Source organism: Ailuropoda melanoleuca, chromosome 19, assembly GCF_002007445.2.
Source record: "Ailuropoda melanoleuca isolate Jingjing chromosome 19, ASM200744v2, whole genome shotgun sequence".
Taxonomy (NCBI): Eukaryota; Metazoa; Chordata; class Mammalia; order Carnivora; family Ursidae; genus Ailuropoda; species Ailuropoda melanoleuca.
The window spans coordinates 9,803,794-9,823,689 of record NC_048236.1 but is presented as its reverse complement, the minus strand read 5'-3'; the positions used below and the strand labels follow the sequence as shown (position 1 = coordinate 9,823,689).

Sequence of the window (19,896 nt, the reverse complement as noted above, 5' to 3'; positions counted from 1 at the left end):
GCAGATCATCATTATGCGGTCAAGTTAGCTTGGAACCGTCAGCGTGGTAGGATGGCCAGTGATGGATGACTGGTTCTCCATTTAGAGCAGATGAGGGTCGGTCTTCAACTACATACATGTCTCAAAATATAACCGATACCGCCAAAGGAAGGTCAGGTGATAATTTTCTCTATTCCGTGTCATGCTTCAGAAAAGTCCAAAATACAACTATCCTATGTACAATGGCACAAATATTTCGGGTAAAATCTAATTGATTTTTTTAACTGAGATAACTTAGAATCTGTAATTCCTTGATTTGGACAACAGCGACCTTGGAACAGTCTATACGAAAGAGTTTCTTAAATTAAGAGTATAAACCACGCTTTAAAGAACTTGTTTAAACACGTTAAAGTGAACCTGCTGTTTTTAAGGTCTTTAGGATTTTAGGTGTTTACATGTAAATGCATACTGCTAATTAGAAATGAGTTCTAGCTATTCAATAATCCAAGTACAGCAGGAACCCCACTTAGAAACGCATTGTAAGATACTTTAAGTTTCTATATATACCTGTAAGTGTTGGCATTAGTCAGATCTTTTTTGGTTGCAAGTGACAGAAAACCCAATTCAGAAAAAAATAAGGGTATTTATTGCCTCATATAACTGGGGAAAAAACCCCGAAAAACAAAACTTGAGGCACAGCTGAGTCCAGGTGCTCCAATGTAGTCATTAGGACTTTGTTTCACTGCAACACGAGGCTCTGCTTTCCTTTGAGTTGGCTTCATTTTCTTCTTTCCCCCCTTCCTTCCTCCTTCCCTCCCTCCACCTCCCTCTCCATTTCTTCCTTCCTTCCTTTTCTCTTTCTTTCTTTCTTTCTTTCTTTCTTTCTTTCTTTCTTTCTTTCTTTCTTTCGTTTCCTTCCTTCCTTCCTTCCTTCCTTCCTTCCTTCCTTCCTTCCTTCCTTCCCTCCCTCCCTCCCTTTTTCTTTTTCTTTTTTCTTTTTCCTTTTTCTTGAGAGAGAGAGAGAGAGAGAGAGAGAGAAAGAGCATGTGCTCATGAGCAGGGGAGGGGGGAGAAGAAGACGGCGAGAGAGAATCTTAAGCAGGCTCCACACCCAGTGCCGGGCTCTATCTCAAGCCCCTGAGATTGTGACCTGAGCTAAAACTGAGGGTTGGGCACTTCAGTGACTGAGCCACCCAGGCACTCCAAGTTGGTGTCATTTTCAATCAAGCTCTCCTCTCCTGGAGATAGAAACAGGTCTGTGCAGCAACAGATAAAAGAGGGACTGTTTTCCAATGGCTATTTGACCCCTGAGCAAATTTCAGCATTTCCCTCCATCGACATTCACATCTCTCCTTCTGTTTTTCACCCTTAGCTTTTAACAGTAAGGTATTATATACTGTTTATTTATCATCTTTTCGTACTTATTCTGGAGTCTTCCTTAGTAGAATGTATACATCATGATGGCAGGGAGTTTGCTGGTTTTGTTTTGTTTTTTGTTTTTATTCATTTATAATATCTCTATTGCCTGCAACAGTGCCTGGACTCATAGAAGGCTTTAAGAAATATAAGTTGTGTGAATGACTGAATGAAAAGCTTGAGCAAAAACCTCAGGGTTAACTTTGGCCCTGTTTGGGCTAGAAGCCTATCACTAAAACTGCTACTATGACCAGGGAAGTGGTATTCTTTTGGCCAAGAGGGAGCAAGTGTGTGGACGACACCCCAGAACAACATTGTCTGAGGTGGAGAGAGGATAGTTTATTAACTTTAGAGATGTGTTATCTAACCAGAATAAGAGAATGGACAGGTAAAAACAATGGCTTGTCTACCTTTTAAACATTTGACAATCTAACATTTTTACTACTTTTACTAATTTGAAATTGCAAATTATGAAGATTTTACCGGATGGTAAACTAATTCCAATTTGTTTAGTTTGGCTAGGAAAAAAACCCCAACAAACCAGTCACTTCACTAAGCAAAATCAAAGCCACAGTTGATAGAAACACAATTAATAGAAAATTCAGAATTAAGGAGTATATAATAGCATTGTGATAGTTTCTAGATTTGATTATGCCTAGAAATTGTTAGTGAAAGAATGAGGTTGATTTTAAGGTAGTTTTCAGTTAGGGGATCTAGGACCACACATATCTTGATTTAGATTGGCCACTTTTTTGTGTAAATATGTATATGAAAGGCAATGACCAGCAAAGGCATCAATCCTGAGTATAGTTGGCCCTTGAACAATATGGGGGTTAGTGGCACTGATCCCTTGCACAGTTGAAAATCTGTGTATAACTTTTGACTCCCCCCAAAACTTAGCTAGTAATAGCCTACTGTTGACTGGAAGGAAGCCTTACCAATAACATAAACAGTCAATTAACACACAGTTTGTACATTATATATATTATACACTCTGTTCTTACAATATAGGCAGATAGAGAAAAGAAAATGTTATTCTGAAAATCATAAAAGAGAAAATACATTTCCAGTCCTGCGGTGTAAAAATTCTGCATCTAAGCCAATCCGTGCAGTTCAAACCCATGTTGTTCAAGGCTCAACTGTGTTAGGACTTGGTTCAAGCCAAAAAGAGAACCTCTAGTGAGCAATGAGTTATCATATGACTAATTCTTCTTGACTAAGCTAGAAGACGATGGGCAAAAAGCTTGCTTTCCTTCTTTACTCCTAAGGCCATATAAGATAGTGTAGCCAGTGAGTTGAAGAAGAGAAGAGAGCAGACTTACCTCAGTGCTCAGGAGAGAGCATGCCTGGCCTATCTACTTTAGGCTTTTCTAGAGTAGGGGAAGATTGGAAGGAGCTGCCTCCTGAACCCTTTTCCCTATCCCTGTGAGGGAGAAGAGGGTAAAAGCAGAGGCTCCCCTTTGTTTGGCCTGGTGAATTTTCCATTCCCTAGGACTAGGCCATGTATAACCTAGAAATGATTGATCGATAGCAACCTCTTTGGGGGTCTGAAGGGGCAGGCAGGGAAGAGCTCTGGGTGTCTCTTAGCTACTACGAAAATTATTATTTCTTAGCAAAAGCAGAGGCATCGATGTGTTCTAAGTGTTAGTACTATAGTAGAATATTTAGACCACACGAAGATAAGTTGGAACGGTATTTTTCATCTTAGAACAATAGACTTTTTTAAAACTGTGAGCTGCTTCCTTCTAAAATCCCAACTGTTGAAAAAATGAGGTACTGAAAATAATACCTAAGGACTTAAATTTCCTATGTAAACCCCTATAGTTCCAAATTTTTTTCATAGATACATATATCATATTGGTTCTATTTATTTGGAGAATGCTGACTAATGCTGTGACTTATTCTTGAATAACGTTATAAAGAAATTCAAAGAAAAACTTTGGAACCATAAGGATTTAGATAGGAAATTTAAGGCCTTAGGTACTATTTTCACTACTTCATCCTCTCAACAGTTAAAATGGATAGATAGATAGATAGATAGATAAACAGATAGATAGATAGTTCATATTAGTTCTATTTATCCTGAGAACCCTAATGTTGTGGATTATAATAAGTTTTATTATAAGGAATTGGCTCACGTGATTACAGAGGCTGAGAAGTCCCAAGATCCAAAGTCAGCCACGCTGGAGACCCAGGAGAGCTAATGTATACATATAGGTTCTAGTTTGAGTCCAAAGGCCTGAGAACTAGGAGAACAAATGCTGTAAGTTGCAGTCCGAAAGCCAGCAGGTTTGAAACCCAAGAAGACCAGAGTTTCAGTACAAATCTCAAGGCTGGAAAGACCAATGTCTCAGCTCAGCAGTTGGGCAGGGGTTCCCTCTCACTTAGCCTTTTTGTACTATTCGTTCTCTTTGGGTCTTTGATGGATTGGATGAGGCCCACCCTCATTAGGGAGGGCAGTCAGCTTTACTTAGTCCATGGATTCAGATGTTAATATCATCTAGAAACATCTTCACAGACACACCAGGATAATGTCTGGCCATTGTCTTTGGCCTTAGCCCAGTCAGGTTGACATACACAGTTAACCGTCACAGTCACTAAAGTGGATCCCATTTTCTATAACTGACTCCGTGTCATCTCTTGACACATAATCCAGGAAGTTAGCAAGCCTCTTGTCTTGACACATAGTTTCCCAAGGGGAAATAGCTAGCTCTACGATCCATTTCTTCCTTTCAAGATTTCTATAGTTTACTTTCTCCTGCTGGCACATGAGGATCTTTGCTGACATTTTGCACCTTCTCCAGATGAGCTTGTCCTGACTCACGCACTCACTCATCTTCCTCTTGATGAATGTCAGGAGTTTGGGCTCTGAAAGGATACTGCTTGGGCTCAAATACTGTCTTTGTCACTGATCTGATGGAACGTGACAAAGTCAATTCCTCAGTGTTGCACTTTCTATATCTATAAACTAGAGATGGTTCTAAAACATTTTGACCTAGAAGCAGCTTCTTGGCTCCTTCTCGAACTTCTGTCAGGTTCAGCCTACTCTCCTCCACCCCAGGCTCCGCTCTAGCCTCCACCATGTCCATCTGGGTGACCCAGAAGTCCTACAAGATGTCCGCCTCGGGCCCCGGGGCCTTCAGTAGCCGTTCCTACCTGAGAGTGCCTGGCGCACGCGTCAGCTCCTCCGTCTTCTCCTGGGTGGGCGGCAGCAGTGGCTTCCGGGGTGGCCTGGGCATCTGAATGAGTGTGGTCAGGGGCTAGAGCAGGGCCAGGGGTATGAGGGGAATCATGGCTGTGTCATTGAACCAGAGCCTGCTGAGCCCCCTTAAGCTGGAGATGGACCCCAACATCAAGGATGTGCACACCCAGGAGAAGTTGCAGATCAAGACCCTCAACAACAAGTTTGCCTCCTTCATCAACAAGTTGATTACCTGGAGCAGCAGAACACAATTCTGGAGTCCAAGTGGAGCCTCCTGCAGCAGCAGGAAACTGCTCGGAGCAACATGGACCACATGTTCAAGAGTTACATCAACAACTCTCGGGGCAGCCAGACACACGGTAGCCCAGGAGAAGCTGAAGCTGGAGGTGGAACTTGGCAACATACAGGGGCTGGTGGGGGACGTCGAGAATAAACATGAGGAGGAGATCAAAGAGCGTGTAGACACGGATAATGAATTTGTCCTCATCAAGAAGGATATGGATGAAATTTACATGAACATAGTGGAGCTGGAGTCACGCCTAGAAAGGCTGACCGATGAGATCAGTTTCTTAAGGCATCTTATGAAGTGATCCGTGAGCTGCAGTCCCAGGTCTTGGACACATCTGTGGTGTTGTCCACGGACAACAGCAGCTCTGTGGACCTGAACAGCATCATTGCCGAGGTCAAGGCCAGCGACGAGGAAATCGCCAACTGCAGCCAGGCTGAGGCCGAGACCATGTACCAGATCAAGTACAAGGAGCTGCAGACGTTGGCTGGGAAGCACGGGGTTGACCGTTGGCTCAGGAAGATAGGGATTTCTGAGATGAACCAGAACATCAGCCAACATCAGGCTGAGACTGGGGGCCCCTAAGACCAGAGGGCTTCCCTGGAGGCCACCATAGCTGAGGCTGAGCAGCACGGGGAACTGGCTGTTAAGGACGCCAACACCAAGGGAGCTGAGCTGGAGGCAGCGCCACAGGGAGCCAAGCAGGACCTGGCACGGCAGCTGCGTGAGCACCAGGAGCTCAGGAACATCAAGCTGGCCCTGGACATTGAGATCACAAGCTGCTGGAGGCCGAGAGCTGGCTGGAGTCTGGGAGGTAGAACATGAGTATCCATGCTAAGACCACCAGCAGCTACTCAGGTGGCCTGAGCTCTGTCTATGGGAGGCTCACAAGTCTGGCCTCAACCCTGGCTTGAGCTCCTTCTAGTCCAGCTTCGACTCTGGCAGGGACTCCAGTGCCTCCAGCCAGGGCAGCTCCTTCAAGACTGTGGTTGTGAAGAAAATCAAGACCTGTGCTGGGAGGCTCGTGTCTGAGTCACCTGCTGTCCTATCCAAGTGAGCAACCACTGTGGTCCCTCCCAGCCTCCCTGCTCTTGTGACTGCCATAGAGCCTTTGCGGGAGGAGCTGTGTGGGGGAGCACTGGGAACAGAGAACCCACCTATGGCTCAGCCCCAGTTCTCATCCTACCATTGGGGGAAGTCTACTGTCCTGGGGACCCCCTCTTTCCCATGCCCCCAACTAAAAACCAATTCAAGTGTCTTTTCCAAAATAAAGCCCCAGGTGGCTCTGCTAATTCCCTGCCCCCCAAATAAAATTAAAACAAAAACATTTCTCCTGGTGCTGTTATGTGGTTTAAATGAACTAAAACACGTAAAGCACTTAGCGCAAGGACAAACATCAAGCAGCCACTCAGTAGATGTTAGTTATTGTCATTGTTATCATATGCCTACAGTTTGATTTGATGAAGCTGCTTCATTATGATTCTAAGAAGGCTGGGATGGTATTTATTGTTTTCCTGTAATCCATCAGCTAGAGACTGTTCTTGATTTCTCCTTTTCTATCATTCCCCATATTGTGTCCATCACCAAGTCCTGATTTTAATTCTTGGAGAACTCATGAACTCATTTACTTCTTTTCACCCCCATTACTATCACCTTCTTCTACCAACTTGTGTCTGGACTACTGTTTAAGCTTTCTGGTTTATCTGTTAGTTGCCATTTTTGTCCCTCTCCAGTTCATTGTTTACCTTGGAGTCAAGGTGATCTTTTAAAAACACACCTCTGTTTATATCATACCGCCGCTCAAAGCTCTCCAGTGCTTTCCCATCTAAAGTCCCAAGATTTCTAACACGGTTACAATGTTCTGCCTGATGCAACCCCTGCCTACTCCTTCAGCCTTGTTTTGCAGCCCTCCTACTCTGCCCTGCCTCACTGCAGTGTTCCAGGCTTGGTAACCTTCTTTTAGTTTGTCAAATGGTTAATAATAGTCTTGACTTGACATTTTTTTACATTTTTTAGTATCAAAAGAAATTCAACATTGTTAAGTAAATGGAATGTTACATGGGCTGGAGCTTGTGATTTTTCCTTCAAAGAGAATTCTTCCATATATATCATCAAAGCAGTACTATTAATAGTATTGCTTTCAGCCTGGTCATGGAGGAAGAGTATCATTGAATTGGGCATTATATTCAGAATTCTTAAAATTGGATTTTACCTAGATCCTGGCACTTTATAATTTTCAAAGCTGCTTCCCATTCTTCCCTCTCATTTAAGTCTCACAACAACTCTGTGAAGTAGCAAAGACTGGAATTATTACTTTCATCTTACAGATAATGGAACTGTGCCCAGACAGGGAGGTAACACTCATTCCATCCTTTTCATATGCTTGAGACACACATGGCTCACTTCTGTTTTGTGTACACACAGCTGGTGTTCACCTGTGGCAGACGGAGAAACTGAAGATACTCCTTTCAGATTTCAAGAACAATCTTCTTAATTTTAATTTTTCAGGTTATTTTGGGGTTCCAAGTGGGGCTTGTACCCCTTTTGGCTCCCTTTGTAATATTCTTCATGGGGGCATAAAGAACCTCTTTCTTTCCCAGTTCTTTACCTTCAGTATTTTTCTGGCATTTTCTGACTTGTATAATACCACGTCTACAAGTATTTTTTTTATGGTTTCTGCCTTTGTTTTCACACTTAAAAAACTCTTTCCTTTTCTTTTTTTTAAAGAGGGAGAGAGAGAATCTTAAGCAGCCTCCACACCCAGTGTGAGCCGGACAGCAGGCTCGATCTCACAACCCTGAGATCACGACCTGAGCCAAAATCAAGAGTCCATCACGTAACCGACTGAGCCACCCAGGCGCCCCAGAAAACCCTTTCCTTTTTTTTTTTTTTTTAAATTTTATTTATTTATTTGACAGAGATAGAGACAGCCAGCGAGAGAGGGAACACAAGCAGGGGGAATGGGAGAGGAAGAAGCAGGCTCATAGTGGAGGAGCCTGATGTGGGGCTCGATTCCATAATGCCGGGATCACGCCCTGAACCGAAGGCAGACGCTTAATGCTGTGCCACCCAGGCACCCTCAGAAAACCCTTTCCTATACAGACAATATAAAAATTTACCTCTTTGTTTCCTGGTGCTTTTATTTATTTATTTTTCCACATTAGTGTCTTTAATCCAGGGTTGGCCAACTATGGCCCATGGGCTAAATCCAGCCCATTGCCTGTTTTCGTAAACAAAATTTTATCACACACAGTCATGCCCATCCATGTGTTTAGGTATTATCTATGGCTGCGTCATGCTGCAGTGGCGACGTGGACCACCTGGCCTGCAAACCCAAAACTCTTTACAATCTGATTCTTTACAGAACAACTTTGCCAACTCCTGTTTTAATACATCTAGAATTTATTTCCATATAGCGTTTAAGTCAGTTACCTAATTTTTTCTTCAAATGTCTAGTCAGTTTTCTCGATACTATTTATTCAACAATGCAATTGTGGTGGGTTGAGAAATGGCCCCAAATATGTTCATGTCCCAATTCCTGGAACCCATGAAGGTTGCCTTATTTGGCAAAAGGAACTTTGCAGATGTGATTAAGTTAAAGGTCTTGAAATGGGGAGATTACCACGGATTTCCTGGATAGTCTTAATGTAAGTACACTGGTCTTTATCAGAGGGATGCAGGAGGAGTCATGCAAAAAAGAAGAGGATGGGATTGAAGAAAGCAGAGATAGTAGGGTTGCAGCCCGAAGGCAGAAGAGCCCACAAGCCAAGGAATACAAGGTGGCCATTAGCAGCTGAGGAAGGCAGGGAAACAGATTTTCCTTCCTCAGAGTCTCCAAAAGGAAACAATCCTGCCTACACCTTGATTTTAGCTCAGTGAGACCAATTTTGGAATTCCAACCTGCAGAATGATTAAGTAATACATTTGTGCTGTTTTAAGACAATAGTGTGGTGGTTTGTTATAACAGGAGTAGGAAACGAATACAGCAACATTTCCTTAGAATTTTAAATGTTACCTTCCTCACACACTAAATTCTTACCTAATGTAGATACAGATTAATGTCTTTTATAAACAACTTTTCAGAACAAATTTAAAATCTGGCAAAGAATGTGAATAGGCATATCTGTATCATTAATGCAAATGTCCAGTTAATATGAGTGCATGTGGAGAGGGCTCAGGTTTATCATATGTTGACAGTAAAAGAGAGATTCTTTTTTGTTTTTATGAGTTTTTTCCTACCTTCTCTTCCTTGGTAATCAAAGAAATGCAAATTAAAACAAAAGTGGTTTTTTTTCCCCCCCTTAACAATCAAATTGACCAAGACCAAAAACAAAGTAGTAGAAAGTCTGAGGAACTGGCGCTCACGTGTGCTGCTAGTGGATTCAGAAGTTCTGAATCTTCCTGAAAGGCAATTTGATAATTATATCATTAGGCTTAAAACTAGGTATATGCCTTGATGTAGCAACGCCACTTTTAGGAGTTTGTTCTAAGGAGGTGACCATGAGCCTGCATAAAAATTATGCTCAAGAATGTCCACATCTGCATTGTTCATGAGAGCAAAATATTGGGAAAAAATGGATTTTAAAGAAATAAGGGATTAGTATATAAAATACACATCTTTTAAATGGGGTACTATGATACCATTATGATGTTAAATACTATATAATGCAGCTACTATTAAGTGTAATATTAAGTGAAGAGATTATATTAATGTTATATTAGTTAAATATATTAATATGTCAGTATTTACTATATTAAGTAAAGAGAATTTCCAAAATTCTATGTCAAGAATTAGAGCATGATTCTATAGTATGTAGAGTATTAATTATTTAAATGTGAAATTTTGTCAACTCGTGAACATAGGATAGAAAGGATAGGAAAAAAAGAGATTTATTAATCTGTTGTAGTAATATTGTGGATGCTTTTATTATCTTCTTTTAGCTGTATATTTTTATATTAAATGGTATATATCAATTGCTTTTCTAAAAAGAAATTATGCTATTAAAAATTAGCTCCTTTTTTCCTCCTTGCTGCCTCCACTCCAAGCTATAAACTGTAGCAATGATTATCAAAAATAGTATCTATCTGGTCTGAAATATACCTGAAGTTTTAGAAATTTTTTGGACAACGAAGAGGAGTGGGGATTAAAGACGCGCTGCTGAAGCCTTTTGCTCTGACCAGCGGGCTTTTGCCCCTCTGAGTAAAGGACTGGCCAGTACAGTTTTATAGGGCCTAAGAATGCCATTTGTTTAATTGGCCTAAAATCCTTGAAGGAGTTAGGAACAGTGTTACAGATGTTTCCATGTATTTTACAATTCACCGTTTCCTAGGTATGTTGAGCTTTATCCTTGTAGTCTTCTCAGTCCCTTATTTTTTTTTTAAAGATTTTATTTATTTATTTGACAGAGATAGAGACAGCCAGTGAGAGAGGGAACACAAGCAGGGGGAGTGGGAGAGGAAGAAGCAGGCTCACAGCAGAGGAGCCTGATGTGGGGCTCGATCCCATAACGCCGGGATCACACCCTGAGCCGAAGGCAGACGCTTAACCGCTGTGCCACCCAGGCGCCCCCTCAGTCCCTTATTTTTAATCACAGTAGCAATAGTAAAGCTCAGATTGGGTAGAAACTAAAGTTAGCCTTTTTTTTATGCCTTTGGAAAAGGCCTTCAATCAAAGTAACCTTGGTTGGCCTTGGTCTAAAGCCCTGTGCCAACAAAATGGTAGACTTCTTCTCAGCATTGGGAACAGACTATGCCCAATTACCTTTCATCACAGTGTAGAAATGTTTACCGCTCAGCTGTGGATGCAGTCAGCTGATCTGCACATTTAGAGGATTGCTCCATTGAGCCTTCTTCTTCCTGCAGGCACATGTTCCCTGCTCCGTCAGTATCACCAGAGATTAACCAGTCATGAAGCAGAAGGCTCACAGTCCAGACACAGAGCTGAACTCATGCAGGATTCCAGAGCCGGGTTTTGTCTTCAACCAACAGAGATGTCACAGCAAGTGGTTCTCAGGGGCAGAGGGAAATGGTACATGAAAAATGTCCATTCCATCTCTTTGGTCTGCCAGATAATCTTCTATTAATGCTAATGTCAGAGTCCCCTCTTCTGAAGCACAGTAAATTGGATTACCTCCAATTCACAAATGGTTTGAGTACAAAGAGTTCCCTTGTAAGATGGTAGTCTGGAACTTAGAATGCATTTTTTTCCTCAAAGAAACGCTGATAACCTTGTGGTTAAGGACACAGGTAAGCCTGCGACATAGACTTCTTACTTTCCCTTCCCTTCGCTTAGCAGCTGGGGTGACCTGTAAAAACAGAGATTTGATCATGGAACTATTTTAAGTTAGATTTAAGTCCTTGAAAACACGCCAACAAGGTCCTGCGCCATCTCGCCCAGTCACACCGTGCCATCTTACTTGTCTTCTTCCAAACCCCCTAACTCCATTTAGTGCCTGGAACACATCGAGCTCCCTCTTGCCCCCTGGCTGGCTCTTGCTCATCTTAGGACTTGACTTGGCTTTTTTTCTCATTCTCCCAAATATGCAGTGAATACATTTTTCTCGCTAAGGATTCTCTCCCCTCCGTTTGATTTGTGTACTCATGGTCTTAAAATATCACTAGTCTCACAAAAGTGTGATTTCTTTGTTACCATCTCATGTATTCCTTTGGTGGTTACTTTTGGGATAAACTCTTAGCTCCTTGGGAGGGCCTGAGAGTCCCTTTCTGAGTGGGTCTCGCTTGCCTTTCCGGGTGCACTCTCACTCTCATCAGCAACCCCCCTTCCGTGTATGTGCATTCTGCCCATGCCGCATATAACAGCTATTCGAATGTGTCATGTTGTCCCACACCATTGTATACATCATTGCCTTTGCCTGGAGTGCTCTGCCTGTTTTGTCATCTGGCCCACTAGGACTTTTTCTTAAAGACCCAGCTCAGTCATCACCTCTTCTGAGAAGCAATCCCAGAAAAACCTCTCCTTTGGTGTGAGTGAGGTGCTCCATGTCTGTTCACCAGGAGACCCTGGTTCAGGCAAAACATAGTACATCTGTAATTTTTGTCCATTTCCTGTACTGGTCATGGACCCTGGCAGACAGGGACTCTGTTGCCTTTACGTCTGTCTTTCTAGTGCATGAAAAATGTTTATCTACACACACACACACACACACACACACACGGCAGCGTTCATCGTTTTGCTCTGCATAATGTGAAGCTGCATGCAGAAATAGGGGCAAATCATTTGCATGTATTTCAGAAGGATATTTCTAGTTCTTTTGTGAGTTCTGTTATCTTTCTATTCTGATGTGAACATTTTGATGAAATGATTCTTCTGTTCCTTTCTCCCCTCCTCTCACTCTCTCTCATCCTTCACTACCTCCCTGCCCCCAGTGATTTGGAAAGGTTTTGGCAGTTATTCACTTGGAATTAAGATTGAAGTCCTACAAAATAAACAGAGGGAAATTAGTGATTTTAAAGTGTGTTAACCCACAAAGATTATTTTCTTTCTCTCCATGCCCATTTGGTAAGATGGTTCTCTGGGACTGTATAATTATGGATGAATGGCACTGAAATGCTTGGACAATAATTTGTAGGAAATACAATTATGAGTCGAAGTCATTAGTGGGAGTAAATGAATAGTTTGTTGGTTAACAGGTCAATGTTGAAAGCCCAAAGTGGTTAAACATTGTATTAAAGTACACATTAAGAGCTTAACCCTTTTCATTTGAGCATATTCATAAATTATTGAGCTTTTCAAACTGTATTTTTATGTTTTTTGATTTGTGGTAGAGAAAGGAAGGGAGCTGCCCAACTTGGGTTTTCTAAGAGTTCTTTAAGTGAAATGACTCACGTTTACAATGTGGGCAACGCTTTCTTGATCACAGAAGCTGGCTGGTTTGCCTCGTGAGGCACTTAAATAACATTTATGAAGTAAGAAAAATAATTTTTTGAGTACCAAAGCTATCCGGGTACAGTTAATTTAGTTATTTCCAGAGGCCGGCAATTCAATTATGTGTCCAGTTCTTTGGTTTTGGACTCAGAAGCCCCAGTTTCAGAACTCAGTGCTGACGTCTCATGATTGTCAAATCTTGTCCCTGAAGCATTTCAGTTTCCTAATCTGTTCAATCTGTCTAAAGAAAAACAACAGAAAACAAATAGTTTTTACTTCAAGTGAGACTACTTAGCCTAGGTTGGGTTTATTCTAATTAATTTCTTTTTTTTTGTAAGATTTTATTTATTTATTCGACAGAGATAGAGACAGCCAGCGAGAGAGGGAACACAAGCAGGTGGAGTGGGAGAGGAAGAAGCAGGCTCATAGCGGAGGAGCCTGATGTGGGGCTCGATCCCACAACGCCGGGATCACGCCCTGAGCCGAAGGCAGACGCTTAACCGCTGTGCTACCCACGTGGCCCCGGGTTTATTCTAATTTCTTAATAAATGTTTGTGTTGTTTGTTCTGCTTTTAAGCATATTGGATATTATATACTCATTTAAGCACATATCTTTTTTTTTAAGATTTTTATTTATTTGTCAGAGAGAGAGGAGAGAGCACAAGCAGGGGGAGCAGCAGGCAGAGAGAGAGGGAGAAGCAAGCTCCCCACTGAGCAGGGAGCCGGACTCGGGACTCCATCCCAGGACCCTGGGATCATGACCTGAGCCCAAGGCAGATGCTTAACTGACTGAGCCCCTCAGGCGTCCCTAGGCTTATATTTGATGGGAGTTTGCAAGTGAATATCCAGAAGGCAGTATTCAAAATAGTTAACTTAAATCCTTATGAGTTGAATGCTAATTGTCCCAGGACTGGGTTAGGAATTGTGACATACATAAAGGAAATATATAAAGCAGTGACCTTGAATTCAGGTAGTAAATGTTGAGGTGGGAGATAAGACATACGCACTCTGATAATTATGGAATAATTTAATACTGAAATATATGGTACTGACTATAGGTTACATAGATTGTCTCCCCGGAGCCCCGCCCACCTCCAGCGGAGCTTCTCAGCCTGCGTACTTCAACAGAGATAACAAAAAAATGTATTGCCCTTCCCCACCCCCAACTCTCACGGAATCTTCAGCGTTTTTCAGCATTCCTGACTGCTTGTTATAGGTGTCATCTTGACAAATGTCATGTGAGTTCATCAACTAGTCTGTCTGTTGCCATCACTGTGAGACTTCTTTCATGTATTTTACCTCCTCTTTTGGCTTTCTTTGTCATTGTCCTCCCTTCAGGAAGGTGCCGAGGGTGTCCTCTGTCCCTGCTGCTAGTACCTGCCATGAGAGTACTGAACACATGTGCTCTGAGGGGCAGGCTTTCACGGCTACCCAGGTGGTCAGACCCTGGCATGTGGGAGTATTGTGTCCACCTCTCTTTGCCACTTGGGGTTCCACCTGATCACCTGGACACCAAAACTTTGGGGTGCTTATTTCTCTGTGTCTCAGTCATGATTTTCCTCATTCAGTAAGCATCTATTGCACACACATTTTATGCTAAACACCGTGATGGGCATTGTTGCTATGATGGTGAGCAAAGTAGGTATACTTCCTGCTGTCCTGTGCAGTAGGGGAGACAAACAGAATTGCAGTAAGAGGTCAAAGTGTGTTGAGTGCTAGAAAGGAGAAGAACATGGTGATGGGACAGATTATAACACAAGGTTGGACTCAGTCGGGAGGTCTCCTTCTCCAAGGAACCACGCTGCACATCATTCTGAGGAACGAGCAGAGTGAGTTAGTGCTAGGGTTCCAGGCAGAGGAGCATCAGGGGCAAAAGCCACCTGGAGAGTTCCCTTCAGGTCCTTTTCTCAGGTTCAGTCCTGGGTCCATGGGCTCAGTTAGAGGGCCTATATCTGAGTCAGACCCTGTTATCCTCTGTTTTTCAATCTGCTCCTTTGTATAAGCTTCTCCCACGCAAAGCAACTCAAACAAATGGCCCACAGGCTAGCTGCAAACCTGGGAATGCCCAAGTCCCAGATGTAAACAGATCTTTTGCTCAAGTACAAATCTCACATCACTACAAGGCCTATAGGAGGAGGTAGATGTCAGCATGGGCTGAAGTGCTCCTGAAATCCAGTGGAGGAAGTGGGATTTGAGCTGCATTTTGGAAGGATAGGTGAGGGGAGGAAGGCCAGGCATGCAGGTGGAAGGGGTCGAACGGGTAAAGGGATGGAGGAAGGAATGATCCTATTAAATGAGAAGAGGTAAACAGACTGGGCTTCCTGGAATAATATTACAGAGTCAAAGAACATCAAGTAGAGTCGGATTATGGAGAGTCTTAAAAGTCAGGAAAGGAATTTGGGGCTTTGTTACTGAGTATTGTAGACAAGTACTGCAGGTTATAAATAAAGAAGGGATGTAACTAAATAACTTAGCAAAGATTAAAAAAAAGAGTAATGCAATGCAGAATTGTTGGAAGAGAAAAAGGTGTTTGCAGAGGGTCTAGCTCAGGTGATGATTAAAATTATTTTGACATTCATGAGTTTGAGATAATGGTAGCTCATCCAAATGTCAATATCTGCCATGTAGCTGGAAATACGATGCAGGCACTGATGAAACATCCAAACTTGAAGCTTTGGTCATACACATAGACATGTGTTTATGTTGCCATGAGAGTGAATAAGTTATGAGATAATTTTATTGCCTTCTAGAAGTTCAGTCAACAATTGAAAGGACATATGTTTACATTAATAGTTAAAAATGCACTTCAAAAATTCTCTGTGATGTTTTTCATTCATTCTTACTTGACTATTATTTATAAGAATGATTAGTTGAGAAATATTTTGTTGTCCCTATGCTTGGTCCTACCACCAGGGGCTTGCATGTTGGTAGGTGGCGAGTAGGTGTTTTTTGCATGTTGATTTAGTATTGTGCACAATTGTTCACAGAGTTTAAGAGCATTTTGTCTTTGATAAACATTTTCTATGCTTGGTAGAAAATTTTCCATATAGACATTCAAGAACAGATCATAGAAATTCACGTATATATGCATATACATAAAGATAGATTTTATTTTATTTTATTGTTCCCAAAGGTTAAAACATACAAACAAGGAATAAAATTAAAATTATTTTCTTTTGGGATGATTTATGTCTTAATTTCCACCTGCTCTATAATTAGAAATTTTGAACTCTGTAAATTATTTCAAGACAAAATTATTGCCCAAGTAAACTTCAGAAATTACACCATTAACCTAGGGACCTTTCTGAGCCTAGAACAGCATTATTGGTACCGGGCCCGTGCACACACAGACACATAAATAAAGAGGGAAGTTTAAAATAATTTGAAAATGATTTATTGTCGGCAACCTCTGTAGTTGGAGATTCAAGTATTATTACTTTACTTTAGTGCAACAAGGGAGGACAGTAAGTTGCTGTGGGCAAAAGGTAAATTATGATCTATTACAAAGGAGGAAGGAAATGTACTGAGGAAAGAAGAAGGAGTTGGGAGTAAGCCATGTGTTTTCTGAAGTATTGCTTCAGATAATGGCTTGAAAAAAGTCTTTGCCTTGACCATTCTTGGGAAAGGCCAGAGTAAGCTGTGAGACAGACTAGCTTCTTGACTCTGATCGTTAAGGAGTAGTGTACAGGCATGGGGAGGTTACATGAGCTGCAGCCTGATACAAACCAAGATTTCTAGAGACTCAAGTTCCCCTGTCTTCAACTTTGCTTAGCAAAGCCATCTTGGACACACCCACCTTAGAGTTTGAAGGGATCTTTTTAATACATCAAGATTTAGGACAACCACTCCAAGGTAATTTTGATTCTGTACTCTACTGACCCATTTGTAAACTGAGCTGAAGTCTTCAGGTTAGAGATTTGTTATGAACTTTTATATTGGAGAGTCTAATAGCCATTTGTTTTTATTTGGAATAAGAAAGAGGTGGTAAAATTTCATTCTCAAAACAGTGTGATGCCGGGAAAGGAAAGACTAAAACCTGTTTTATATCTATTACGTGCAAGGTCCAAGCTAGATGTTTCATAGTTCTTTCATTTCTTCCTCTTAACACTCTGTGGGGAAAGGCCTCGCTACTTCTGCATTGTGACTGAGGAAGCTGGAGCCCACCCTTGAGTGTATTACCCTTGGTTATAACGTGGCAAAACTGGGGGTGCCTGGGTGGCTCAGTCATTAAGCGTCTGCCTTCGGCTCAGGGCGTGATCCTGGAGTACTCGGATTGAGCCCTGCATCGAACCCCATATCAAGCCCTGCATCGGGCTCCTGCTCTGCTGGGAGCCTGCTTCTTCCTCTCCCACTCCCCTTGCTTGTGTTCCCTCCCTCGCTGGCTATCTCTCTGTCAAATAAATAAATAAACTCTTAAAAAAAAAAGGACGTGGCAAAACTGATTTGTCAGTGGAGTCTGACTCCAATTCCTGTATTTTTCACCCCATGCCATGTTCAATCCTACGTTATTTTTATTGCAACATGTAACAGATGAGAAAACTAATACCAAAAAAAAAAAAAAAAAAAGAAAAAACATTGGTGCCCATCAAGCCTGAAGCTTGCTTTCCCAGATTCTTCTTCTTTCACAGGATTCTTTGGCTGAATAACATCAAACTCATATAAACTATTAAAATGTCTAAAGGCAAGTTTTCCTCATTCGGCTTTAGGTTTGCTCCCAGAGGTAACTGTCACCCATCTTCGAGCAGCTGCCTCTGCCGGGGACACAGTGTTGGCTCTGGAGGATGCCGTGGACTGGCGCCCCTGGGATGAAGTTGTCATTATCGGCGGAATAGGTGTCGAAGGTGCCAGACCCACAGAGGAGCTTGTCATTGTGGAAGCTGTGCACAATACTGACCTCCATCTGAGGTCACCCTTGAGGTACTGAATGTCAGCTTAGCTCCGTTTAGACAGAAGCAGATGAGGTCTTAACTGTGTTGGCGTCTGGACACTTGTTCGTCTTTCAGTGATGTCTTTTGACATTAATGCTAGATGTGTTGATAAGAAAACTACAAAGCATGAACCTTTTGAAAGATTTAGACTTCTTGAAGGAGTTTTTCTCGTGAGACTCTAGAACTTCCATCTTATGGTGCAATGCACCTAGTTCTTCCACACTTGTGTCCATAGTCCAACGCTTCTGTATCTAAGTTCATACAGAAATAGACTCCTGAAGGAGAATTATGCTAATCCAGTGGCTTACTATTTTAATAAGATTTGGAGTAATATCTTCAGATGTGGCATTTTTTTTTCTTCAGATATTCTCACAACTTCACAGAGAACTGGGTGGCTGGAGAACGCCATGTTTTAAAGGTCATGGTAGTGCTGCTTAGCAGGAATGTCACTGTACAAGGAAACCTCACTGCCGAGAGGAGGGAGCACCTTACTTCGTGCCAGGAGGCCAGTGCTTCAGAAGGTAGAGAAGTATTTTGCTGGAAAGTCAATGAGTGAAAGAGAGTGTTCTTCCTGTCAAACAGTGTGGAGTAATGTCGACTTCTTTCAAAATGGAATAAACCCTTAACCTTTGCAAGTCCATAATATTCTTTAGTTTTCAGAATGCTCTTGATAAATTGTCGTTTTGTCTCCTGCCTTCTACGACTTTGACCTTGTAAATGAGATAAACAAGTTTCCACTTGTGAAATTATTTCTCTGGAGAAAAAAATCCTGTTAAATAATTAAATCCAGAGAGTCAGATTAAATTTCCGAGGAAATTTATAAGGAAGTCTTAACTCTGATTCCAGGCCCCTTCTAAAATTCTCAGGAAAACAGTTTAATGTCAGAGTCACAGACACAGGGAACCCATTCTTACTGATTAGACTGATAGGGTTCTTGTGCCTCCCCAGCCCCCCCACCTCACCCCTACTTTAAGAGTTTGTTTTCTGAGTGAACTACCACATACTTTAAGTAAGTGGTTGAAAAAGTCAATTTATCTTCTAGAAGAATAACAGGCACTGAATCACACTGATGTGCCTATTAAACATCTATTTCAGGGATGGTTAGTTTAGTAGGTTATGTTTTGGTTTCCCAGGCTGTAGATTATGAGGCTTTCACATGTTGTGAAGATATCATTTGTCAACTTTGGTTTAGGATGGCGTGGGTGTCAAGGATGACTCCCAGGCATGAGCTCTGGATGGATGATGAGGCTATTTAGTGAGATGGGAAGAAGAACAGCTTTTGGAGCGGGAGGCTACAGATCATGACTTTAATTTTGTACATGTCGAGATAGATGCCAGGCCAGGACCTGAATAGAGGTCCGTGGGAGTGTCTGGAGCTTGGAAGAAATGTCATGGCTGGAGTTAAAGGTGTGAGTCATGTCTACACATAGATGCATGTGGGTGTCATGTTGGCATGTGGTTGGGTGAGAGGGACTTGATTCTACCCTCCACCACCCAATCACTTAGCTCACAAATGTGTTGTTGTGAAAAAGGTTTGGATACCGTGGCTTAGAATCTAATGATTGCCAAATTTAACAATCTTGCTGAAGTGGGAGCTGCATTCTATTCAAACTATCTCAGTAGTTCTCATACAAGTATTCTCAGATCATATTGTCTAAAATGCTACATTTGATTATGCTGCTGAGAGACCATGCTTCTAGGTCTGGGCCATTATCACTCTGTTGGCTCCCAATGGAAAAATCCCTGATTTCATCACAACTCTTAAATGCTATTACAAAATTCTTAAAAGAAAACAAATCCATAGGCATTCCTTAAAAAAAATAACATATCACTTGCACTTTCTTTGTGTGGGGCTGAAGTGTGGAGATGAGGTAGCCAAATAAATAATATGAGGCCTGGCCACTCAACATATTATGGATCACCAGCAGAAAGAATCAAAATTGTGATAAAGTGTACAAATAACGAAACACCTCTTCACTTACCTCTTATATATTTATTCCTGAGTGTTAGCAAATTTACTGTGGATTATTCACCGTGGAATGATACATCATTTTGTATTTGTGGCACTTTGGTTTATTAACATGGATAATAACTAATTCAGAAGATGATTTCTTATCCATTCTGAGGTTAGTTCATACCACCAAGTGCCACGTGTCCACAGAAAGCGTCCTGGATCCTGAGGTCACGATGCTTAGTTGTT

General features: G+C 41.8%; 1 protein-coding gene and 1 pseudogene across 1 annotated transcript in view; both read left to right on the top strand.

The window, feature by feature from the left end:
• Positions 1-19,896, top strand: part of PKHD1 (PKHD1 ciliary IPT domain containing fibrocystin/polyductin) — a 453,280-nt gene that overhangs the window by 170,628 nt on the left and 262,756 nt on the right. The window contains exons 39-40 of the mRNA XM_034648265.1: positions 17,475-17,685; positions 18,060-18,217. Coding sequence (XP_034504156.1) covers positions 17,475-17,685; positions 18,060-18,217 — 369 coding nt within the window. The remainder of the gene's footprint in view (positions 1-17,474; positions 17,686-18,059; positions 18,218-19,896) is intronic.
• On the top strand, positions 4,477-5,940 carry LOC100483989 (annotated as a pseudogene).